This window comes from Lynx rufus, unplaced genomic scaffold (genome assembly GCF_022079265.1).
Source record: "Lynx rufus isolate CCGP_SWC_20201006 ecotype Redwood Valley unplaced genomic scaffold, mLynRuf1.p SCAF_2, whole genome shotgun sequence".
Lineage (NCBI taxonomy): Eukaryota > Metazoa > Chordata > Mammalia > Carnivora > Felidae > Lynx > Lynx rufus.
In genome coordinates this window covers 143,088,582-143,114,942 of record NW_025814834.1, presented here as the reverse complement: position 1 = coordinate 143,114,942, position 26,361 = coordinate 143,088,582, and the positions used below count along the sequence as shown (strand labels likewise).

The 26,361-nt window shown below is 36.1% G+C and overlaps 1 protein-coding gene across 1 annotated transcript in view; it reads left to right on the top strand.

Annotated features, from left to right (window-relative positions):
* The first annotated feature begins 16,925 nt into the window (after positions 1-16,925).
* The window catches only part of FNBP1L (formin binding protein 1 like), a 72,226-nt gene continuing 62,790 nt past the window's right edge, over positions 16,926-26,361 (top strand). Inside the window, exon 1 of the mRNA XM_047082316.1 lies at positions 16,926-16,976. Within this exon, the coding sequence (XP_046938272.1) occupies positions 16,926-16,976 (51 nt within the window). The remainder of the gene's footprint in view (positions 16,977-26,361) is intronic.

The following is a 26,361-nucleotide window of genomic DNA, read 5'->3' as shown; positions in this document are numbered from 1 at the left end:
GAAAAATAAACCATAAAAGTTCTGTCTGGGCCAGTTCTGCTTCTTCCAACTATAACAGAGCATATATAGATATAGCTAAATTATCTAGTACTTAAACCATAATTATATGCTAAGAATAGTATGAGGTCACTCTTTGGAGTTATTCCCATGAATATACCAACAACTAATCTCTTCAGATTAGATTAGGGCCAGGAAGCCCATTTACTCTTTAAATAATAAATAAAATTTTTGAGAGCATTTACTTAGCTAAGTGTACTAATTTGAAGGAGCAAAACTGGAACAACTAAGACATCTGGATCCTTAATTCAGCTCTTACTCAGCTCTGTTACCTTGGGCAAATAGCTTAATCTCAAGGCTTCAGTTTCCTCATCTGTAAATAGAGAGGCTAACCTTTGATGTCCCTTTTAGTCATATGATTTCTGATTAGATTTCATACTTAAATTATGCTCCTGGAGTAGATTTAAGAGTCTGAAATGGGGGAAAGGGAAAGATGCTAAGATAAAAAGGAAAATGAGCTCAGGAGGAAGAAAACCAAGAAATCAAAGAGAGACTATGCAAAGGGATGCTTAGTACTGTTCTAGAGAATGTTTATATTAAAAAATATGAATGCATATACATAGGGATTGGTTCTGCTCTCAACTCTACCTTTTGTTAATCATGTTCTTTGATCTCAAGACAAAGGATAAAATGTCAGCTCCACGGGGATGATACTGTTTATTATTGGTGTGAGGGTAAAGGAACAGTGGCAGGGAGTTGTCCAGGATAGTAGGTAGCAAGGACAAGGATGAAAGCTGATGACCAGAGAATCTGAGCCAGGGCAAAAGAGTATAACATAAAACTAGATTTAAAGTACTTGCTCCCATACTGGAGTTTCATCTTTACACTTAAGTAACCACTAAATAACCCTGGACTCAAGTTTGAGATTTGGGAAGCAGAGCAGTGCTAAAGAGGCCAATGTGAGACAAATGAAAACCACTAGGATCCCCATATTTCAAAGAACTGTGAAAATGAGAGGGACAAAGTGGGAAGATGCATCATCCATGTGGATGCTATGGTATTGTTAGAAATTGTAGAATTAAAGAAGATGTTAGATAATTTACAGGTACAAGATAATCAAATCTTGTTTCATATAACAGTCATTGTCAAGTGTCTTTTAAGCACAGCATTCATATATTGAGTTTGCTTAAAGACATAAAACCTGTATGTTTATCCACATTCAGATATACCAATCTGACCCTAAAAATTAACCATCACCACTGTATTTAATATTTTTCTGACAATACTAGCCAATGAAATTAAAGAGAAATTGTGATTATTTGATTAATAACTCTTCTTCTCGCTAAGTATATTTTTGCTCACATTGTGTCCCTACTGCCAAGCCCAACATTCATTCACTTATTGAATTAAATGAATAATAATAGCCACCAGTGCCAAGCTCTGTGCTGAATGCTTCATTTATATTTCATTTAATGTTCTCACTTTGGAGTCCTGCAAATACTCCAGTTTTATAGCTGTGGAACCTGAGGCTCAGAGATCAGGAGCTACTAAATATTAAACTAGGTAGGCGATACAAAGAATTAAAAATAGATCCTGCATTTAGAGCTTATGGTCTGCTAAAAGCTAAATAAACGTTTTAAGTGTACACAGGAAACATTAGTAGTCTATTTGTGCATAGTTCTTGAAGTATTGATGTTTAGTATGATATATCATGTGCTATTTTAATGCACTGATGTACCACTGGTTTTGTTAGTAGAATAGTTATTTTGGATTCTAAAAAAATCGAATCATTTGCATCTTGAGATGTAACCAGGTAGTTATATATGTACTCTACATTAGAATTTCAAATTAAACAAAGATCAGTCTTATGTAACTCCTTAATTTTCAAGAGGTAGAAGAAAATAATAAAGCATAGCTCTGTAGCAAGAATAATTGTAATTTAATTCAGAGAATATGAGCATGAAAGTCCTAAAAATGATATACAGATAAATGTGTTGGAACCTTCATCTTTACATGATGAAACTAAAGGAGATAAAGACCAAACTCCAAACGCTTTTTTCAAGTAACTGCTATTTATCAGTACAAAAGAGTTTAGTTCCTGTTAAGAAAACAAAAAATAGTTCAAACGATTTTCTCAGAAGTTACTCAAGAGATGAGATTACTTGAAGAATAAAGTGTCGTTGGAAAATATGTGGTGTTAGCTTGTAGCTGTCTCCTCACTGCTCTCTTCAGGGAGAAAATGTATCCAAGCCGGAAAACTTTACATAAGAATATGCACAACAAAAAATGATGCTATTGGTTCTTTCTTTTTATTGTTTATTTATTTGCTATTGGCTCTTTCAATGAAAGATTACTTTAAAAAAGTCAAATCCTAAAAAAAATTTTAAAAATAAAAGTCAAATGAAACTTTATTTTCAGGTATCATAAGTAAGTGGTCAATGCATATACTGTTCAGGTTATTTTAGAATATTTTTGTTACATTTGCTAGTTAAAATAACCATGTATGTTTTACATTCTGTTTTATAATTATTTTTTAAATGTTTGTTTGAGAAAGTATATGTGGGTGGGGGGAGGGGCAGAGAGAGAGAAGAAGAGAGAAAATCCCAAGCAGGCTCTGTACTGTTAGTGCAGAGCCCGATGTGTGGGGGTTGAACTCACAAACTGTGAGATCATGACCTGAGCTGAAATCAAGAGTCAGCGCTTAACCAACTGAGCTACCCAGGCGCCCCTGTTTATAAATTTGTATTTAAACTTGCCATTTTGTATGCTTAGTTTTATATTTATAAAAATGTATTTGTAGTCTGTACTTTACTTTCGTTTTACCAGTTTTTTTTTTTTTTTTTTTTTTTTAAGGAGTTACTGAATTGTGAACACTTCAAAATACTAGTATTAAAACTACTGTTTCGGAGTGTCTGGGTGGCTCAGTCAAGCGTCTAACTTCAGCTCAGGTCATGATTTTGTGGTTAGTGAGCTACGCCCCACGTGGGGCTCTGTGCTGACAGCTCAGAGCCTGGAGCCTGCTTCAGGTTCTATGTCTGTCTTTTTCTGCCCCTCCCCTGCTCACACTTTGTGTGTGTCTCTCTCTCTCAAATAATAAATAAACATTAAAAATTGTTTTCTATATTAAATGAAGAAAATGCCTAAATACATACTGGTGTTAAAATTGGTATTTTAGTATTAAATAAATTCTGAAAATACTTTTATAGTAGGGGCTACTTATTCATTGCATACATTCTTTTGCATGTTTGGTATATTTTGCAATAGAAAATGTATAATTGAAAAAAATGTGTTGCATAAGGTATACTTTAGGTTTGAGTATTCAGAGGAAAGAGAATTTTATTGAATTTGGTTATTTTTTATTTCTCTTTTAAGTTTTTTTTTTTTTTAGTTATCTCTACACTCATTGTGGGGCTCAAACTCACTACCCTGAAATCAAGAGTCACATGCTCTTCTAAATTTGGTAATTTTAGAAGTATACAGAATAAGAGTTTTAAAATGTCACTTTTCTGAAAATATCTTATATGAGGTTTTGTATGTGATTTGTTCTTTAGAAGTTGGTAGGTTAAAAAAAAACCCTTCAAGTGTGACTTCTCAAAGAATCCTATCACTTTGCTTCCTTTGTGCACATAGTGAATTATTCAGAAATTAGCCAGATGTTTTCCTAATAACATGGCCACTTTTAATTTTTAAATTTTAATTCCAGTATAATTAACATACAATGTTGTATTATTTTCAGGTGTGCAATATAGTGATTTAACAATTCTAACATGTCTCATGATGACAAGTATACTCTTAATCCCCTTGATCTATTTCACTCACCGCCCTCCCCCCCCCCCACCTCCTCTCTGGTAACCATCAATTTTCTGTAGTTAAGAGTCTATTTTTTTATTTATCTTTGTTTTCCTTTGTTTATTCTGTCTCTTAAATTCTACATATGAGTGAATCATATAGTATTTGTCTTTCACTGATTTATTTCATTTAGCTTTATACCCTTTAGATCCATCCACGTTGTTGCAAATGGCAAGATTTCGTTATTTTTTAAGCCTGAATAATATTCCTGTGTGTGTGTGTGTGTGTGTGTGTGTGTGTGTGTGTGTATCACATCTTTATTCATCCATTCATCTGTCAATGGACAGTTTGGTTGCTTCCGTAATTTGGTTATTGTGAATAATGCTGCAATAAACATAAGGGTGCGTATCTATTTTTGAATTAGTGTTTTTGTATTCTTCGGGTAGATAGCCAAAGTGGAATTACTGGATCACATGGTAATTCTAAGTTTTTGAGGAACCTTCATACTGTTTTCCATAGTGGCTGCACCAGTTTGCATTCCCACCCAACAGTGCATGAGGGTTCCTTTTTCTCCACATCCTCATCAACACTTATTTCGTGTGTTTTGATAGTCATTTTGACAGGTATGAGGTGATAGCTCATTGTGGTTTTGATTTGCATTTCTCTGATGCTGAGTGCCATTGAACCATCTTTTCATGTATCTGTTGGCCATCTGTATGTCTTTGTAGAAATGTCTGTTCATGTCTTCTTTCTGTTTTTAATTATTGTTTTTTGTTTTTTGTTTTTTTAGTGTTGTATACATTCTTTATATATATTGGATACTAACCCTTTGTCAGATATGTCGTTTACAAATATCTTTTCCTATTCCATAGGTTGCCTTTTAGTTTTGTTGATTGTTTCCTTTGCTGTACCAGAAGCTTTTTATTTTGATGTGGTCCCAATAGTATATTTTTGTTTTTGTTTCCCTTGCCTCAGGAGGCAGACCTAGAAAAATGTTGCCATGACCAGTGTCAGAGAAATTACTGCCTGTGCTTTCTTGTAGGATTTTTTGTCATTTTATGTCTCACATTTAGGTCTTTAATCTGTTTTGAGTTTGTGTTTTTGTGTGAAAGTGGTCCAGTTTCATTTTTTTGCATGTAGCTGTCCAGTTATCCCAACAGCATTTGTTGAAGAGATTTTTTCCTGTTGCATTTTCTTGCCTCCTTTGTCAAAGATTAATTGACCCATAGAATTGTGGGTATATTTCTGGGCTGTTTTTGTGCCGGTACATACTGTTTTGACCACTATAGCTTTGTAGTATATCTTGAAAGCTGGGATTGTAATACCTTTAGTTTTGTTCTTTTTCAAGACTATTTTGGTTGCTTAGGGTCTTGTGGTTCCATACAAATTTTAGAATTATTTGTTCTAGTTCTGTGAAAAATGCTCTTGGTATTTTGATAGGGATTGCATTAAATCTGTAGATTGCTTTGGGTAATATAGACATTTTAACATTATTATATTAAATGCATTATTATAAAGCATCAAGTGTCCATTTGTGTCATCTTCAGTTTCTTTGATCAGCACCTTATAGTTTTCAGAGTACAGGTCTTATACCTCCTTGGTTAAGCTTATTCCTAGGTATTTTATTTTTTTTGGTGCAAATCTAAATTAAAAAAAATTCTGTTAATGTTTATTCATTTTTGAGAGACACCAAGAGAGACAGAACACAAGTGGGGGAGGAGCAGAGAGAGAGGGAAACACAGACTCTGAAACAGACTCTAGGCTCTGTTTTTCCAACCCATGAACCATTAGATTATGACCTGAGCTGAAGTTGGCTGCCTAACTGACTGAGCCCACCCAGGAGCCCCTAAATGGGGTTGTTTTTTTTATTTCTCTTTCTGCTGCTTCATTATTTGTGTATAGAAATGCAACAGGGGTGCCTGAGTGGCTCAGTTAAGCATCCAACATCGGGTCGGTTCATGATCTCATGGTTTGTGGGGTCGCCCTGCATTGGGCTATGCACTGATGGTGTGGAGCCTGCTTGAGATTATCTTGCCCTCTCTCTCTGCCCCTCCCCAACTCATGCTTTCTCTCTCTCTCTGAAAATAAATTTTAAAAAATTGCCATGGATTTGTGTATATTGATTTCATATCCTGTGACTTCAATGAATTCATTTTTCAGTTCAGGTAGTTTTTTTTTTTTTTTTTAAATTTTTTTTTTCAACATTTATTTATTTTTGGGACAGAGAGAGACAGAGCATGAACGGGGGAGGGGCAGAGAGAGAGGGAGACACAGAATCGGAAACAGGCTCCAGGCTCTGAGCCATCAGCCCAGAGCCTGACGCGGGGCTCGAACTCATGGACCTCGAGATCATGACCTGGCTGAAGTCGGACGCTTAACCGACTGCACCACCCAGGCGCCCCAGTTCTAGTAGTTTTTTGGTGGAGTCTTTAGGGTTTCCTATATACAGTGTCATGTCATCTGCAAATGTTGACAGTTTTACTTCTTTCTTACCAGTTTGGATGTCTTTTATTCCTTTTTCTTGTCTAATTGCTGTAGCTAGGACTTCCAGTACTATGTTGAATAAAAGTGGTGGGAGTGGACATGTACCTGATCTTAGGGGAAAAGTCTTTCACCATTGAATATGGTGTTAGCTGTGGGTTTTTCTTTTTTTTTTTAATTATTATTATTTTTTTTATTGAGAGAGAGAGTGCATGCAAGAGGAGGAGGAACAGAGGGAGAGTATCTTAAGCAGGCTCCACACTCATCTTGGAGCTTGACATGGGGCTTGATCTCACAACCACAAGATCATGACCTGAGTCAAAATCAAGAGTTGGACACTTATCTGAATGAACCACCCAGGCGCTCTCATACATGGCCTTTATTATGTTGAGGTTTGTTTCCTTTTTTTTTTTTTTATAAATATTTATTTATTATTGAGACAGGGAAAGACAGCATGAATGGGGGAGGGTCAGAGAGAGAGGGAGTCACAGAATCTGAAACAGGCTCCAGGCTCTGAGCTGTGAGCACAGAGCCTGACGTGAGGCTTGAACTCAGGGACCGCGAGATCATGACCTGAGCTGAAGTCGGATGCTTAACCGATTGAGCCACCCAGGCACCCCGAGGTATGTTTCCTCTACACCTACTTTGTTGACGGTTTTTATCATCAGTGGATGTTGTACTTTGTCATATGTTTTTTCTGCCTCTGTTGAGATGATCCTATGGTTTTTATCCATTATCTTGATGTGATGTGTCATGTTGATTGATTTGCAAATAATTGAACTATGCTTGCATCTCAGGAATAGATTGTACTTGATTGTGGTGAATGATTTTTTAATATATTTGGTGGATTTGGTTTGCTAGTATTTTGTTGAGGAGTTTTGCATCTATGTTCATCAGAGATACTGGCCTGTAGCTTTCTTTTTTTGTAGTTTCTTTATCTGGTTTTGATATCAGGGTAATGCTGTCCTTATAGAATGAATTTGGGTTTGTTTTGTTTGTTTTCCCCAGATTCCCACTTTATTCCTGTTTTCAGAATGTTACCTCCCCCTCTTTTTTTTTTTTTAATATAATTTATGGTCAAGTTATCTAACATGCGATGTATATACAGTGTGCTCTTGGCTTTGGGAGTAGATACCCATGATTCATCACTTACATAAAACACCTGGTGCTCATCCCAACAAGTGCCTACCTCAGTGCCATCACCCATTTTCCCTGCCCCCTTGTCCCCTCCACCCCCTTCCACCCTCAGTTTGTTCTCTGTGTTTAAAAGTCTCTTATGGTTTGCCTCCCTCTCCATAACTTTTTTTTTCTTTCCCTTCCCCCATGGTCTTCTGTTAAGTTTCTCAACTTGCACGTATGAATGAAAACACGATATCTGTCTTTCTCTGACTGCCTTATTTCACTTAGCATAATACCCTCTAGTTCCATCCATGTTGCTGCAAATGGCAAGATTTCATTCTTTTTCATTGCGGAGTAGTATTCCATTGTATATGTATACCACATCTTCTTTATCCATTCATTAGTTGATGGACATTTGGACTCTTCGCATAATTTGGCTATTGATAGCACTGCTGTAAACATTGGGGTACATGTGCCCCTATGAATCAGCACTCCTGTATCTTTTGGATAAATTCCTAGTAGTGCTATTGCCAGGTTGTATCTTAATTTCTATCTTTAATTTTTTGAGGAACCTCTACACTGTTTTCCAGAGTGGCTGCACCAATTTGCATTCCCACTAACAATGTGAGAGAGTTTCCCTTTCTCCACATGTTGCCAACACCTATTGTTTTCTAAGTTGTTAATTTTAGCCACTCTGACTGGTGTGAGGTGGTAGCTCAGTGTAGTTTTGATTTCTATTTACCTGATGATGAATGATGTTGAGCATCTTTTCATGTACCTGTTAGCCATTTGGATATCTTTGGAAAAATATCTATTCATCTATTCTGCTCGTTTATTCACTGGATTGTTTTTCGGGTGTTGAGTTCAGTAAGCTCTTTACTTACTTTGGATACTAACCCTTTATCTGATATGAATTTGGAAGGTTTCCTTCTATTTTTTGGAATAGTTTGAGAAGAACAGGTATTAGCTCTTCTTTAAGTGTTTGGTAGAATTCATTCGTGATGCCATCTGGTCCTGGACTTTTGTTTGTGGGGAGTTTTTTGAGTACTAATATAATTTCATTGCTGGTAATTGGTCTGTTCAAATTTTCTGTTTCTTCCTTATTTGTTTTTGGGAGGTTATGTGTTGCTACGAATTTATCCAGTTTTCTAGCTTGTTCAACTTGTTGGCATATAATTTTTCATTGTATTTTCATATAATCCTTTGTATTTCTCTGTTGATTATTTCTCCTGTTTCATTTCTGATTTCATGTTGTGTATTTGAGACCTTTCTGTTTGTTTGTTTTTTTTTCCCCCTGAAAGGTTTATCAATTTTGTTGATCTTTTCAAAGAACCAGCTCCTTTGGTCTGTTTGTTTTTTTAGTTTCTGTATCATTTCTTTTTTTTTTTTTTAACATTTATTTTTGAGACCTAGAGAGACAGAGCATGAACGGTGGAAGGGCAGAGAGAGAGGGAGACACAGAATCAGAAGCAGGCTCCAGGCTCTGAGCCATCAGCCTAGAGCCCGACGCAGGGCTCGAACTCACGGACCGTGAAATCGTGACCTGAGTCGAAGTCGGACGCTTAACCGACTGAGCCACCCAGGCGCCCCATAGTTTCTGTATCATTTCTATTCTCATCTTTATTTCCTTCCTTCTGGGTTTGGGTTTTGTTTGTTTTTCTTGTCTAAATCCTTTATGTGGAAGTTTAGGTTATTTATTTGAGATTTTTGTCACTTCTTGAGGTAGGCCTGTATTGTTGTAAACTTCCCTCTTAGAAGCTTGTGATGCATCCCCAAACTTTTGTAACATTGTGTTTTCATTTTCATTTGTGTATTTTTTTATTTCTTCTTTGATACTTGGTTGACCCATTAATTGTTTAGTAGCATGTTATTCAACCTCCCTGTATTTGTGTTCTTTTCAGATTTTTTTCTTATGGTTGATTGAGTTCAGAAAAGATGCATGGTATGACTTTGGTCATTTTGAATTTGCTGATACTTGTTTTGTGACCTAATACATGATCTCTTTTGGAGAATGTTTCATGTGCAGTTGAAAAGAATGTATGTTCTACTGTTTTTGGATGGAATGTTTTAACTATATCTGTTATATCCATTGGGTTCGTTCTGTCTAAAATCTGGTCACTTTTTAAAAAGTCTCTATAGTGAACTTAGAAGGGTTTTCACTAATAATAAGAGTTCATGCTTTTGCATCCCACAGGTTTTATCACCAATTAGTAATCCATCTTGTTTGATAGAATTTGTAGATTGGCAACACACAAGATTTCTGTATCCTGTGGATCATATGATTGATTTAGTTGACAAAGATAGAATTTGGACAGTAACATACTTTTGGTAGCCACTTCTCTTTCTTGGATAATGAACATTGTGCACTTATGTATTATTTTCCTTTGTGATCTCGGTTTATTTTAACAAAAGTTTTGAAAAATTACTTTCTCTTTTCCTGATTTTGATTATGTAGTCCTCTTGGAATGCATTCCTTTATTGCTTCTAGGTGTCCATATCTTTCAGAACCCAATTTAAAATTTATCTGCTTACACATAACTAACCTCATACTTAGTGGTGAGAGATTGAAAGCTTTTCCTCTAAGATCAGGAACAACACAAAGATGCCCGCTTTTCCTGTATCTATTCAGCATAGTATTGGGAGTTCTAGTCAGCAGTTTTGCAAGAAAACAAATAAAAGATATCCACCTCTGAAAAGAAGTAAAATTATCTCTGTTCACAGGTGACATGATCTTAAAGGTAAGAAACACTAAAGATTCCACAAAAACTTTTAGAACTAATACAAATTCAGCAATATGGCAGGGTACAAAGTCAACAGGCAAAAATCAGTTGGGTTTCTATTCACTAACAATGAACAATTTGAAGGGAAATTAAGAAAACATTTATAATGGCATCAAAAAGAATAAAATACATGTGAATAAACAACCAAGAGGGTGAAAGACTTGTCCCCTGCACTGCTGAAAGAAATCAGAGAGAATATAAATAAATGAAAAGACATCCATATATATGGATTGGAAAGATGTCAATACTACCCAAACTGATCTACAGATTAAATCCAATCTCTGTCAAAATCCGAGTGAATTTTTTTTTTGCAGAACAGAAAAATCAGTTCTAAAATTCATATGGGTCTCAAGGGACTTTGAATAGCCAAAATAATCTTGGGGGTGGGGGGAAGGTCGGAGGGCTCCCTCTTCTTGATGCTAAACTTAGTACAAAGTTACAGTATGGTAGTGGAATAAAGACCAATAGGGTAGAATAGAAAGCCCAGAATAAACCCTCATATATATGATCAAATGATTTTCAAGAAAGGTGCCAGGGCTATTCACTGTGATCTTTTCAACTAATTGTGCTGGCAAATAGGATATCTACATGCAAAAGAATGAAAATAAACCTTTACCCTACAACATGGACAAAAATTAACTCAAAATGAAACAATAAATAAAATACCTAAATGTAAAAGCTAAAATTATAAAAACTCTTAGAAGAAAACATAGGGGAAGAATTTCATGACATTAGATTTAGCAGCGACTTCTTGGGTATGATGCCAAAAGCACAGACAACAAAAGGGAGAACAGATAAATTTTGGACTTCATTGAAATTTAAAACTTTTATGCATTCAGTGACACTATTAATGTAGTGAAAAGGCAGCCTAGAGAATGAGAGAAAACATTTGCAAATCATGTATCTATTAGGGATTAATACACAGAATACGTAAGTAACTCCCACTACCCAACAACAAATAATCTTGTCAGAAACAAGCAAAGGACTTGTATAGACATTTCTTCACAGAAGGTATACAAATGGCCAATAACCACATGAAAAGATGTTCAACAGCACTATCATTAAGAAAATGCAAATTAAAAGTATGAGACACCACTTCATACCTAATAGTATGGCTGTATTTTAAAAAAAGGAAAATAACACGTGTTGTCAGGATGTGAAGAAATTAGAACCTTTGTACACTGTTGGGAATGTAAAATGGTACAGCTGCTGTGAAAAACATTATGGTGGTTTTTCAAAAATTAACCATAGCATGAGTTACCATTATGATCCAGTGTTTCCATCTTTGGGTATATACCCCAAAGAATTGAAAGCAGGGTCTTGAAGAGAGATTTGTACATCTTCGTTTATAGCAGCATTATTCATAATAGCCAGAAGTTAGAAACAAAACAAGTGGCTATTCACAGATGAATGGAAGAGACAAAATGATACATACATACATTGTATAATGAAATATTATTCAGGCTTAAAAATGAAATACTGATAAATGCTAAAATATAGAAGAAGCTTGAGGACATTATGCCACGTGAAATAACCCAGTCACAAAAATCACAAAATAGTGTATGATTCCACTTATGTAAAGTTCCCAGCGTAGTAGAATCATAGAGACAAGAAAGTTGAATGATGGTTGCCAGGGGCTGAGGGGAGGGGAGAATGGGGAGTTATTGTTTAATGGGTACAGAGTTTCAGTTTTGCAAGATGAAGAGAGCTCTGGAGATAGATAGTGGTGATGTTTGCACAGCAATATTAATGTACTTAATGCCACTGTAAGTGGCATTGAAAATGATTAAGTAAATTTTATGTATATTTTAATTTAAAAATGACATTATAAGCAATCAGTAAAATAATTTTTTAAGAAGTAAAAATGTCTTAAAATATCTGCTGACTTAACTAATCACCTTCAGTGACAATATAATACAGTAAAACCTTGGATTGTGGGTAACTTGTTCTGCAAGTGTTCCGCAAGGTGAGCAAACATTTCTAATAAGTTTTAACTTGATAAATGAACGATGTCTTGCAGTATGAGTAGCATGTGATGCCGAATATTACATGATCACAGCTGAGCCAGTGGTTCTTCTCTCTTTCACTGCGGCTTTGTGGATAATCATCTCCCATGATCAGATGCTTGGTCTCAGGCTGTGGTGTTTGGCAGGAATCAGTGATTTTTTTAGAACATTGGAAGGTGCCCACAACTGGCACTTGTGTATTTTTTGTCACTTCATAGCACCTATGGATAGTCCTTTGCTTTTCTTTTTTTTTTTTTTTTTTTTTAAATTTTTTAATGTTTATTTTTTGAGAGAGAGAGAGAGAGAGAGAGAGAGCGAGAGAGCGCGCACAAGCAGGGGAGGGGCAGAGAGAGAGGGAGACACAGAATCGGAAGCAGGCTCCAGGCTCCGAGCCATCCGCCCAGAGCCCGACGCGGGGCTCGAACTCACGGACCGCGAGATCGTGACCTGGCTGAAGTCGGACGCTCAACCGACTGCGCCACCCAGGCGCCCCATTCCTTTGCTTTTCCATACAAGGTTAAGAATGCTTTGCTTCTTTCTAGGTCATGCTGCCTGCATATATAGACCCTTTCCTCTGTTACCTTATTGCCAGTTATATTAAATACAGTATATGTCAAGAGTTCATTAGTACTGTACTGTAGTCAGCATCTGTTAGTGATAGTGAAGGTTGTCCTATATAATAACCCTCCTCTCTCTTGTCTTCTCACACCAGCCACGAAGGTTTTCAAAGTTAAGTGCAGGTTAATTTGTTTATTTTTCTTTATGTTTTGTATTTTCTTTATTATTTTGTGTATTATATTACATATTGTAATCATTTTTATATGAATATTTTGGGGCTGTGGAACAAATCATCTGGGTTTTCATTATTTCTTATGGGGAAATTCACTTTGATATACAGATGCTCTGGATTATAAACCTGTTTCCAGAACGAATTATGCTCACAAATCAAGGTTTTACTGTACTGTGTTTAGAAATATCTTTGTTTCTTTGTATCTTCATATTTAGAATTGTATGTCCACTGTAGCTATTTCTACTCTATAAAAGAGCAGTTAAGTTTGAATACCAAGTCTATTTTTTTGATTTCAGAGTTTTAGCTTATTTTATTATTATTAAAAAAAAAATTTTTTTTTGAGAGAAAGAGTACAAGTTGGGGAGGGGCAGAGAGTGAGGGAGACAGAGGATCCGAAGCAGGCTCTGTGCTGACAGCAGACAACCTGGTACAGGGCTTGAACCTATGAACTGCAAAATCATCACCTGAGCCGAAGTCGGATGCTTAGCTGATTGAGCTACCCAGGCGCCCCAAGTTTTAGCTTATTTTTAATAAATTGAAAGATAACTTTATACACATACAAACAAAACTCTAACTTTATTTTCATTTTTTAAAAGTATTTATTTTGGTGGGAGGAGAGTTTGCATGCTTGAGAGAGAGAGCAGAGGAGGGGCAGAGAGAGGGAGAGGGAGAATCCCAAGCAGGCTCTGTGCTATGAGTGCGGAGCCCAATATGGGGCTGGAACTCACAAACCATGAGATCAGGACCTGAGCCAAAATCAGGAGTTGGATGCTTAACCGACTGAGCCACCCGGCTGCCCCTTCAAATTCTTTTTAGCAGATTAAGTAAAACCCTGTCATAATATGATAAGTGAGACCCCAAAATTTTAAATGCATAAAATACAAAGTTCTTGAAAATGTTATTTAGTTTGTACTATCACCAAAAGTGCAAAAGTAGAGATGGTGAAAAATTGTATGGAATTGTCATTTCACTTAAGTGAGAAAGGTCCTAAATGAACTTGTGCTCATTTTTTTTTTTAATCTTAACTCTCTTAAGGACTTTAGTTTGCTGCTTTTTGAGAACAAGAGCAGGGCAGAAGACTGGAAACAGTAACATTATATTCAAATTTGTGTAACCTCTTGGGCTTTGCTTTATTCATTGAATTTGCATTTGTTAGCCTCATTAGAAACAAGATTTAAAAGTACACTTTTGAGTTTTAGGGACAAGAATTTTGTTCCCAAAGATTAAAGTTAAGTATGTTACCTTTGAAGACATTTCAGCTGTATCAATTTGTGTTCTCTGAGAAGCAGCCACCCATATGGGAATGCATTAGGGGTGATAACCTATATTAGGGGAAATGGAGGGGAAGCCAGAGAAGGCTGAAAAAGCCCTAAGACCACCATGCAAGTATGACCTAAATGGAGGAGGTGAAGGAGGAAGGAATATTGAGTAGAAGCATCTTAGGCTAGAGTGAAGTTCTAAGGAGAGTTTGGCAAGGTTGTCTGGTAGTCCTTGAGCCAGATTCACCCATCAGAAGAACCCTTTGTCTCCCTGAACCAGATGTCTGTATATCTTTGCCTTCCGTAGTCTTTGTGTGGGAGCACCCAGTGGGAAACCCTGTGGTTGGGGCCCTGGTCAGCTCTGTTCCCTGTGGTTAGTAATCTGAGAGGCACATTCTCATGGTCTCATTACCATCTTATAAATTATTTTTTTGTGTGGAATGTTTTATGGCCTGGTAAATCATTGCCTTTAAAAGACATGGCTCTATTAATTAGGTACTCTTGTGTATTCATTTATAAACCATAATTTGGAGAATTTGAAGAATTATATTTTTGTCTTATCATATATGTGATGCCTATTGATGTAAATTATGAATGCAAAAATGGGAGAGGGACTCTTCTTCCCCCTCAGATCTCTAATACCTCCTATATCTGTATTCTCAACTAATGACCTTGCTTCAGTTTTAGTGAAAAGAATAGAAGTAATCACCATAGAATTCTTCAGAAGCTATTACCACCACGTCTGCCAAACTTTCTAAACCTGTGCCAATTTACTCGCCTTCTCTCCTGTTATAACTTGAACTGTTCATTGTCTTAGGCAAAGGTCAGCCCCACCAATTATGTATACCTCTCCTCTTACCTGCTTAGTGCTCACTGGTCCAGTTCTTCCCTTTCGTTTACCTTATTAGTGTTTTCCTTTCTTTTGTATCATTTCTATTAGCATATAATCATACTGTTTCTTCCACCTAAAAACCACCCACACTTGATCCTACTTCTCTTTTTAGTTATCATCCCATATCTCTTCTCTTTAAAGCAGAATTCCTTGGAGTGCCTGGGTGGCTCAGTTGGTTAGGCATCCGAAGTCAGCTCAGGTCATGATCTCACAGCTTGTAAGTTCTAGCCCTGCGTCGGGCTCTGTGTTGACAGCTCAGAGCCTGAAACCTCCTTTGGATTCTGTGTCTTGTTCTCTCCCTGTACCCTACCTGCTTCAGATTCTGTGTCTCATTCTCTTCTCTGCCCACTTGTGCTGTTTCTCTGTCTCTAAAAAATAAATAAATGTAAAAAAAAAATAAAAAAAAACCCCAGAATTCCTTGAAAGTGGTGTCTTTATTCATTGCCTCTAATTTCTTTCTTCCTCATCCTCACTGAACTCACTTGAGTCAGGGTTTTGCCTTCACTACTGTAACAAAACTGTTCTTGTTAAGGTTGTCAGTGATTTTCATAATGCTCCATTCAGTGGTCCATTTTTATTTAGTCTTCTTACTTTTAGTAGCATTTGACAAGTGGATCACTTCCTCCTCCTTTAAATAATACATTATTCATTTGGCTTTCAAGATGCCACACTTTCTGGTTTTATTTGTACCTCACTGGTCCCTCTTCAATGTCCTTTGCTGGTTCCTTCTCAATTCCCTAACTTCTAAGCGTTGGTGTGCAGTAGAGCTGAATTGAAATTGCATTCAGGATCATGTCTTAACATACATTTTCATGGAGACCACTTCTGTTTAATTCCAGACATATGTATTTAACTGCCTATTCAACATATCTTGGATATCTAAGGATATCACAAACTTAACTATCTAAAACCAGAACTTTTGTCTTTTCTCCTTGACTAGACTTGTTCACTTAATTACCCCAGTTTAGTTCAAAGCAGATTTATCCTTCTAGTTCACAGTGCTCAAAATTGATGTCTCTCCTTCTTTCATAGTCCACACTGAAAACATCAGAAAATTTTGTTGGCACCACCTTCAGAATATATCCAAAATCTTAACACTTTTCATTACTCTCCTCCTTCTACCTTGTGCCAAGCTAACCTGAGCTATGATCTGGATTATTGCAGCAGCCTTCCCCAAAAGTCTCCTTTGTCCAGAGTCATGTTTTTATTATTATTAAAAGTTAAAAATTATTTTTTAGAGTGTGAGTTCGGGAGAGGGGCAGATGGAAAAAGAGAATCTCAGGCAGGCTCCACGCCCAGCATGGAGCCCAACATGGGGCTTGATCCCCTGACCCTGGGATCATGACCTGAGCCAAAATCAGGAGTCAGATGCTTAACTGACTGAGCCACCAGGTACCCCATGAATCTCTTTTTTTTTTTTTTTTAAATCAATATTGAAGAGTGATCTCTTTAATAACCTGAGTCAGGTCATGTCAGGCTAATGCTCAAGACCTTCCAGTGTGTTTTCATCTCAATCAGTGTTAAAGCCAAGGCCCTTATGGTAGAAGATAATCTGCATTCTGACCCTCATATGCTTTCCATTCTAACTTCAGTTCTTCCCTCTGCTCATTCAGCTGTAGCTTGCTTATTCAGCTTCTTGCTTTTCATGGAATGCATCAAGCATATGCAGGCTCAGAATCTTAAACATTTTAACAACTAAACTTGTAATTGTACTAGTTCTTTGGGTAGGCAGAAGCACTAATGGTGTGAATGGTGTATCCAAAGTAATAAGCAGGAAGGCAGAATAAAAGCACATAGGTGTTTGTGGTAAAAATGGAGTTGGAGAATGAGGAATTATCTTCTGATTGTGTCTCTTTTGGTGAGGTAGGAAGCAAGGTATTGGCTGAGAGTGAGATGGATAGGAGGTGGTGTAAATTTAAACTGTAAGAAGGTATAAGTTAGTTGGCTAGGATAATGGGGTGGTGAATGGGTTTGGGCTAAGTAGTTTAAAGTCTTTTGGGTTAATAAGCACAAATTTCAAAGTATGACCAGTCAGTGTAGTTGGTTTGGTGGTTCATCTGTCCATCCTTCCTACCCACCCCACCTTTTTTCACCAGCATGAGGATTGGTGAAGAGTTAAATATGAAACTAGGGTTGAAGTTGAACAAAGCAAGAGAGGGCAAAGACAGTTGAAGCTGTTGGCATGGAGTGAATACAGTGATGGCTTATGGAATCCAAGCTGTGTCGAAAAAGGAGGGGCATGAGTGATAGAAATAATGTGTCAGGATCAATGGATTAAAGTTCTATCTATGGGGTCAAGACATTAGTGGCCTTGGAGGGCCTGGGTGGCTCAATTGGTAGAGCATGCAAGTCTTGATCTTTGGGTCATGAGTTCAAGCCTCGTGTTGGGCATAGAGCTTGCTTAAAAAAAAAAAAAAAAAAAAAAAAAAAAAAGTTGGGCTCATTGTGGCTGCTTAGCTAGTTAAGTGTCCAGCTCTTGATTTCATCTCAGATCACGATCCCATGATTTGTGAGATCGAACCCTGTGTCTGATTCTGAACTGACAGTGTGGAGCCTGTTTAGGATTGTCTGTCTCCCTCTCTCTCTGCTCCTCCTCTCTCTGTCTCTCTCAAAAATAAACAAACATTAAAAAAAAAAAAAGCTACTGGTCTTGGGGTACTGGAGTTTGTGAGTTTGGCAGATAGGGTTAGCCATCTGAGAATGAGAGACTCCCAATTTATTGGGAGTAGGAGATACTGTACTTGCTGCTAATGATAATGGAAATGATCATTGGAATGAGTTGCTGAGATAGAGTAGAAGAGAAAGTCATGGGAAGAGAAGTAAGAAAATAAGCAGTAGGGTATTAGAAGAATTAACTGGATAGATTTTGAAGTCACTAAAAGCTTAATTTAAAATTTAAGTTTTTTAACTAAAAATGAAAAGATAACAGGTAAGTTTTCCAAATACACAAGTTTGCATCTGTTTTTTAAAGAACAGATAAAACTACAAGGAAACAAATCCAAATAATTAAGTTGTTTATTTTAAACTTAAAATATTCCTCAGTTTGCTTTGGGGGTAGACGTTGTTGACTCTAAATTATGAATTGATTTTTTTTTCTTTTTAGCTCCATGAGACTTAAAAAACATTTCCAGTTCCATATGAATCCAAGAATGAGAAAAGTCAGTTGTGTTAGATCTTAAAAATGTTTCTGCTAGTACTTTGGTATTCATAAGTGCTGGAGAAACTTTGGCAGAGAATCAGAGCCATAGACTAAGCCCAAACTAGGACAACAGAGTCATTATTCTGCTTTTTAGTAAAGAAAGTCTTTTTTTAAATAGTTGTGACCCTTGGTGCTTTACCAAAAGTACTTTATTGGGACTTCATTTGGATGCAAGGCTATGTCAAAGTAATTAGAAAAACAAGGATTGAATATAAAATGGTGACTTCTAAAATAATTATAACATTTTGTTATACATAAAATACTTATTTTTAATTAAATTACATTAAAGATAAAAGTAAGATAACTGAGTAAATCTATTATTTATTACCACACTTACCAGTATGCAGTAGAACCTTGGAGCAACATATAATTCATTTGATTTATGCTGAATAGTGTGGACATTTAGTTGGCTTTGGTGCCAGCTTTAATTTAGAATGTTTGTGTGTGTGTGTGTGTGTGTGTGTGTGTGTGTGTGTGTGTGTGTGTGTTCCCAAATGAATAAGGTGAAATAACTTTAAACATTTTACAGAATTAAAAAACAGTACCTAAGAAAACAGAAAATAATAGCTTTCTTGAATTTAAATATGAGATAACATTTAATTAGGACATACCACTGATGGGGGAGAGAACATTTCACAGAAGCTTTGGTAAGAATGAATATGTTGGAAAAGGAATTAAGGGGTTAATGGAGGCAAGGAAATGGAATGAGTTAGACTCTGCTAATAATGTAGAGTAAATCCATAGAAATAAGAGCAATGCTAAAGGTAGAGAGAATGGGGGAGTGAGGATAAGTTGCCTGTTTTGATAACTTAACATTTATTTGTAATCCATAGGTGGTTTCAAAATACTGCTTGATTCTAGTTCTTTAGTTTGACTTGAGCATATCCTGACATGTTCCACTATATAGTCCTGAGGTATCTGCTGGCATGGACTGGGGAGAAATGTGATCTCAGGCTTTGAAACTAAAGTGATTAGAGGGTGTTAGCTGTGAACACATAAGGCTTTATGATTGATTCTTATATTTGATTTAAAAGTTTTGTACTTCATTTTGTGTTAGTGAAAAGAATTCTTAATGTCTGTCTTCTCTCATGCTTCTGGAGTTGTTCTGATCACTAACGGGTATGCTGCTCAGAAACACTGAACAACTTACCAGGAATCTTGTAAAGAGTTTAAGCATTCATGTGTGTTTGTGTTAGGCAGTTTCTAACTTTGAGGTTTTTTCATTTGTTCCTTTCGTCAAAGCTTCCCAGTGACCCAGAATTTTTTTCAAACCATCTATTTCTTTCCTGATGAAAGAAATGCATCATTTTTAGTAACAGTATTCACAATAGTTACTCATTTGGCTTTTAAGAATATAAAACTGGCAAAGATTTTAGAAGATAATCTTTCTAGTCCCATCCCATTTTTGTTGCTAGCCAGCTATGAGGCACATTACTTAAGCAATTTTGGGCATCAGCTTCCATACTTGTAAAACCAAGGGTCTGGGACCATTATTTACTAATAAACATTAATTACTAAACTTACCAAACAATGGTGTGTTGTAGTAGAAAGAAAATGAGGTCTGGAGTCAGAAACTTGGTTTCCTCGTTTATAAAATGTCTTGTCCAAGAGGGTTTTGAAGGTGATATTGGGTAATACATGTGAAAACACTTTGTAAATTCAAAAGTGCTATGCACCAGATAGCCAACCGACACATGAAAAAATGCTCAACTTCACTCATCATCAGGGAAATACAAATCAAAACCACAATGAGATACCACCTTACACCTGTGAGAATGGCTAACATGAACAACTCAGGCAACAACAGATGTTGGCGAGGATACTAAGAGGATCTCCTTTGCATTGTTGGTGGGAATGCAAGCTGGTGCAGCCACACTGGAAAACAGTATAGAGGTTCCTCAAAAAACTAAAAATAGAACTAGCCTACGCCCCAGCAATTGCACTACTAGGCATTTATCCAAGGGATACAGGTGTGCTGTTTCGAAGGGACACATGCACCCCCATGTTTATAGCAGCAATATCAACAGTAGCCAAAGTATGGAAAGAGCCCAAATGTCCATTGATGGATGAATGGATGAAGAAGACGTTGTGTGTGTGTATACACACACACACACACACACACACACACACACACACACACACAATGGATTATTACTCAGCAATCGAAAAGAATGAAATCTTGCCATTTGCAACTACGTGGATGGAACCTGGAGGGTATTATGCTAAAGGAAATAAGTCAGACAAAGACAAATAGCATATGACTTCACTCATATGAGGACTTTAAGAGACAAAACATATGAACATAAGGGAAGGGAAGCAAAAATAATATAAAAACAGGGAGGGGGACAAAACAGAAGAGACTCATAAATATGGAGAACAGAGGGTTACTGGAGGGGGTGTGGGAGGGGGATGGGCTAAATGGGTAAGGGGCACTGAGGAATCTACTCCTAAAATCATTGTTGCACTATATGCTAACTAATTTGGATGTAAATTAAAAAAAGTGCTATGCAAATAGAATGGTTATTCAATCAGCAAGTAAGTGCCTTGTATGTGCTAGGCTGTGTGATGAGGTTAATTTTGTTATCAGCACCTGGTTTTTAACATTTAAGTCATTGAATCCTATAAAAATACTCAAATCATTGTTAACAAATGAAGTGATTCAAATGATTGGAAACTGTCATATAAAAATGATAAATGAACTTGTACTTTTTTCTCATGTCTCTTGGATTCAGAGTAATGAGACAGCTTTATGGTGAAGTTATTTTGCAGTTTGGAATTGATGTTTTTGTTGAGTTCTGCTTAGAGAAAAAGTAAAATGTCTGGTAAAATCACAAGAATTTAAAATGAACATTTGTTCACTGAATATATTAACATTTCAACCATGAATCTTGTTTGGATCTCTTGCTATTTACTTTGCCTTTTTATTCTTTATATGAATATTGCTAAATTAGTTTCTCTGCTCACTTCTTTTCAAAATTTAAATCACTCATTTTTAAATGTTTGGAGTTTATCATACTGATTCTTAATGTATTGTAATTAACATGTCTAGTTGAAAACCAAGATAATGTTATTCAATGGATTTAATAAATTTTATCTTAAAAATAAAAAACTGTTTTGTCTGCATTTTAAAGGTCATAATATTAAATCTATATTTGACATAAATTCTTATTTTTAAAAAATTTTTTTTTAACGTTTATTTATTTTTGAGACAGAGACAGAGCATGAACGGGGAAGGGTCAGAGAGAGGGAGACACAGAATCAGAAACAGGCTCCAGGCTCTGAGCTGTCAGCACAGAGCCCGACGCGGGGCTTGAACTCACGGACCGCGAGATCATGACCTGAGCCGAAGTCGGCCGCTTAACCGACTGAGCCACCCAGGTGCCCCATAAATTCTTATTTTTAACTCGTGGATTGACTGAGGCAACAAATCATGTACAATATGGGTATATAATGTAATAGGATTTAAAATTTTCTATGTTAAGACTTTTGTCTTTCAGAGGTACTTTTTTTTCAATTCATATTTTTTCCCCCAAAGTGGTTAAAAAACAGAGAACTTTGTTTCAATTTTAGTCAAATGTGTATCTTGCCTTTAGCCTGCTTTTTAATGCTGATTGGTATATTTCCTAGTTGGCCTTTATTTGGGATCTCTTTGCTTAATAGGTATATGAAAATCTTAGTTAAAATATAATTAACTCAATTATTTGGCTTCTCTGATGTTTTCTGCTTGTACAGTTGTCCCGTGATATTTTTGAATATTTAAATAATCTGGGCACCTGCATGGCTTAGTTGGTTAAGGGTCTGACTTCTCATGGTCCATGGGTTCGAGCCCCGTATCGGGCTCTGTGCTGACAGCTCAGAGCCTGGAGCCTGCTTTGGATTCTGTGTCTCCTTCTCTCTTCTGCCCCCCCCCCCCCCCCGCTCGTGTTGTCTCTATGGGTCTCAAAAATAAATAAATGTTAAAAAAGAAAAAAAAAAAGAAAAGAAAGAAAAAAGATACAATGGCCATTATCATGATCGACTAGAATGGTTTTCCATGAGAAAACTGGCCACAGATCTGTTACTGTTAGTAATGAGCTTGCCCTGAATGTATTTTGAGTCTTAGAATAATCAGATAATAATATGAAACCATCAGAATAAGCAAGAGTTTGAAAAATAAGAATCCAGATGGTGACCTGTGCAGTGTTTTAGTGCTATTTAAAGTCACACGATCAAGAATATACTAAATTTCACTGAATTTACTGATAAGTGTTGGGAAGCTCCTTCCTTTTATTGTGGTATAAGTACATTTACCATTTAAGTGTACAATTTATTGAAATTAAGTACATTCATGGTGTTGTACAGTCATCACCACCATCTATCTCTAGAACTTTTTTTTTCTTAATTACCCATTCTGAAAATAGTGCTCCCTGAATCTTTTTATTTTATTTTATTTTTTATTTTTTTAAATTTACATCCAAATTAGCGTATAGTGCAACAATGATTTCAGGAGTAGATTCTGTGCCCCTTACCCATTTAGCCCATCCCCCCTCCCACAACCCCTCCTGTAACCCTCAGTTTGTTCTCCATATTTATGAGTCTCTTCTGTTTTGTCCCCCTCCCTGTATTTATATTATTTTTGCTTCCCTTCCCTTATGTTCATGTTTTGTCTCTTAAGGTTCTCATATGAGTGAAGTCATGATATTTGTCTTTGTCTGACTAATTTCACTTAGCATAATACCCTCCAGGTTCCCTCCATGTAGTTGCAAATGGCAAGATTTCATTCTTTTTGATTGCTGAGTAATACTCCATTATATATATATGTGCGTGTGTGTGTGTGTGTGTGTGTGTGTGTGTGTGTGTGTGTGTGTTGTGTATGTGTATATATACCACATCTTTTTTATCCATTCATCCATCGATGGACATTTGGGCTCTTTCCATACTTTGGCTACTGTTGATAGTGCTGCTATAAACATGGGGGTGCATGTGTCCCTTCGAAACATCACACCTGTATCCTGTGGATAAATGCCTAGTAGTGCAATTGCTGGGGCGTAGGCTAGTTCTATTTTTAGTTTTTTGAGGAACTTCCATACTGTTTTCTAGAGTGGCTGCACCAGCTTGCATTCCCACATCTCTAGAACTTTTTTATCTTTCCAAAGAAACTCTACCTATTAAACAGTAATTCCCCATTCTCCCCTCAGCCCCTAGGAACCACATTTCTACTTCCTGTGTCTATGTGTTTGACTACTCTAGGGACTTAATACAAATGGAATCACAGTATTTGTTCTGACTGGATTATTTCACTTAGAGTAATGTCTTCAAGGTTCATCCAGATTGTAGTATGTATCAAAATATCCTTTTAAAGGCTGAATAATATTGTATGTATATACCATAGTGTGTATTCATTCATCTGTTGATGGACACGTGGGTTGTTGTCATCTTTTGGTTATTGTGAATAATGCTACTATGCACATGAGTGTGCTGGAATCCTCTCAGATTTCACACTTAATGGTGAAAGCATACTTTTAGAAATACACTTGCTCTTCTTTTTGTGGTAAAAATAGTGATATAGTATGTATAAAATAACATGGTGACAAACTAATGGTCTCAACATACTGTTAGAAATATTTTAGGAAAAGTTATATGCTAAAAGGGTGCTTATGCAGTTTGATTATGGTATCTCAGCACATAGTGTTTTAAGATTGTTTCAGGAATAAAGTGTGTTTAGAACTACTTTTTTGTGAACCACTAAAGGAGAGCTATGTTGAAGATTTATACTCAATGGTAAATTATTTGAACAGTGTTTTATGAAGGAATTGTATAACCGGTGATACTGTAGTGCATTGAATGGAATTTTAAAAAGGAAATTAGGATATGATTGCAATTTATTCACTTCATCATTTATCGGTAAGCAAAAAAAGGTGAAGCCAGAACACCACAGAATATTATAACATATTTTTATTGTCAATTTTATGAAAATAATGCCCTTATAATACAATAGATACAGACTTTTTACAGTATTTCCAAATGAAATGGAAGGGACCATTGAAGGTTGTTGTTTCATGCAGGTTTGTTTCATCTCCGGGCTGTTTCAAATTTGTTGACCATTTCTTTAATAAGTGACCATTAGTAGTATGCTTTGTTAGCACGTATTTTTGAGAAAATTTAATCTGTTCCTTCAAGATAAAAGGAAAATTTTAATAGTAAATGACTACTTTTCCAAAGAAATGTGAGCTGTGGAGAAAGCATTTTGATGCTGAATGTTTGGAAATGCTTCCATCATTGTATAATTTTGTGTGTCTGCAAATACTATATCTGCACCTTAAAACAGTTGGAAACAGAAATTTCTTGTTTTAAAGTCAGGGTATTAGTCTGGGTTCTCCAGAGAAACAGTACCAAGCCGAGGGGGGGGGGGGTGCGTGGGGAGGGAGAGAGAGAGAGAGAGAGAGAGAGAGAGAGAGTGTGTGTGTGTGTGTGTGTGTGTGTGTGTGTGTGTGTGTAGAGAAAATGAGAGAGATTGATTGGTTTATAAGGAATTCTGTGACAACGATTTTACAGGCTTGGCAACTCCAAATTCTGCACAAGGTAGGCCCAGGGAAGAGTTCTTGTTGCAGTTGTAGCCCAAAGGCAGTCAGCTGGCAGCATCCCATCTTGCAAGGTCAGTCTTTGTTCTGTTAAGGCTTTCAACTGATTGGATAAGGCCCACCCACATTATGGAGGGTAATCTGTTTTATTCTAAATTTACCAATTTAATATTTATCTCATCTAAAAATGCCAAACACCCAGGATAATATTGGATCACATATATGGGCAATGTGGCCTAGTCAAATTGACACACAAAATCATATCACAGTTTCAGTGGAGTTTGAACCTATTTGTTAAAAATATAAACATGCGGTGTTTCCTGATTAGTTTGTAAAAATAACAGACTAATATCAAGGACCTTTATTAGCCAGATTTTAATACAAGCCTTTGCATATAGGTAAATGAGGTTTAAGAAGGAATTGGGAAGTATAGTCAATAATGAATTTTTTCCATTTAGAACTTTATATCTTTGTGGGATGTTTTTTGTTTCCCCAACTCTGACAATCACTAAACATTAAGTGTTCACAGTTTGGAACCAAGGCTTTTTGATTTATTTGCTATTAAGTATTATACCAAGATTTTAGAAATAATGAAGCATATTTAATTCATTGCTCTCACTAAAATTGTTCATATTTTTAAAAAGTAATGGCCCGAAGGCTTTTGTTAAATAAGTTAAAAAATTATTTAAAACTAACATTTATTTCATTTAAACTTCTTTTTAAAATTTCTATTTTTGTGCATTTCACAATTATGTAATTTAATAGTATAGTGTATATAATTTACAAAGTTACATATGATACAGATATTCACATTTTTTACTAATAGGGGTTTGTAATTTTAAAAAATTAAAGATTTTATCTAGAAGAAAAATAAGTGTAATGTAAAATTTGATGAAGATGATGGTGGGAAGAAGCCTTTGAAGCATTTTGGAAAAATGAAGGGTGATTGTTTTAGCTTCAGACTGTTCCTTTAGGGGGGAATGTTTTTTGTTGAGAGTTACTCAGTTTGAAAGAGAATTCAATTTATAATAGGAAATACTAATACTCCAATTAAGTTCACTGGGCAGTGCATTGTTTTTCTGTTTCCAAGTCTACTTTGGAAGCCACATGATAATGTAAGAGTTGTATGAAAGAATAGAAATAGAGTAGTAATACCAAACTGTGATAGCCAGATGAATTCTGCCTCTGCTGTTTAGATAGAATTTACCTTTACAAGTAGAATTTAAAATGATTTAAGTTGGGAAAGGGATAAAGGGCGAAGACTTGGAGATGATTCATTTGTAAATAACGAATCTGATTAAACAATGGGTGATTTAGAAAAAGAAGAACTATTAGAGATACAAAAAGGGATGATTTTTGACTATTTTATCAACATAGGTTTTTGATATGGGAGAGGGAGAAAACACCAAGTTTTTAGTCAATTTGGAGATTGGAGTCAATTTGAAAGATAGGAAATGATGATTTCTTAGACAAGAGGTAGAAAGGAATA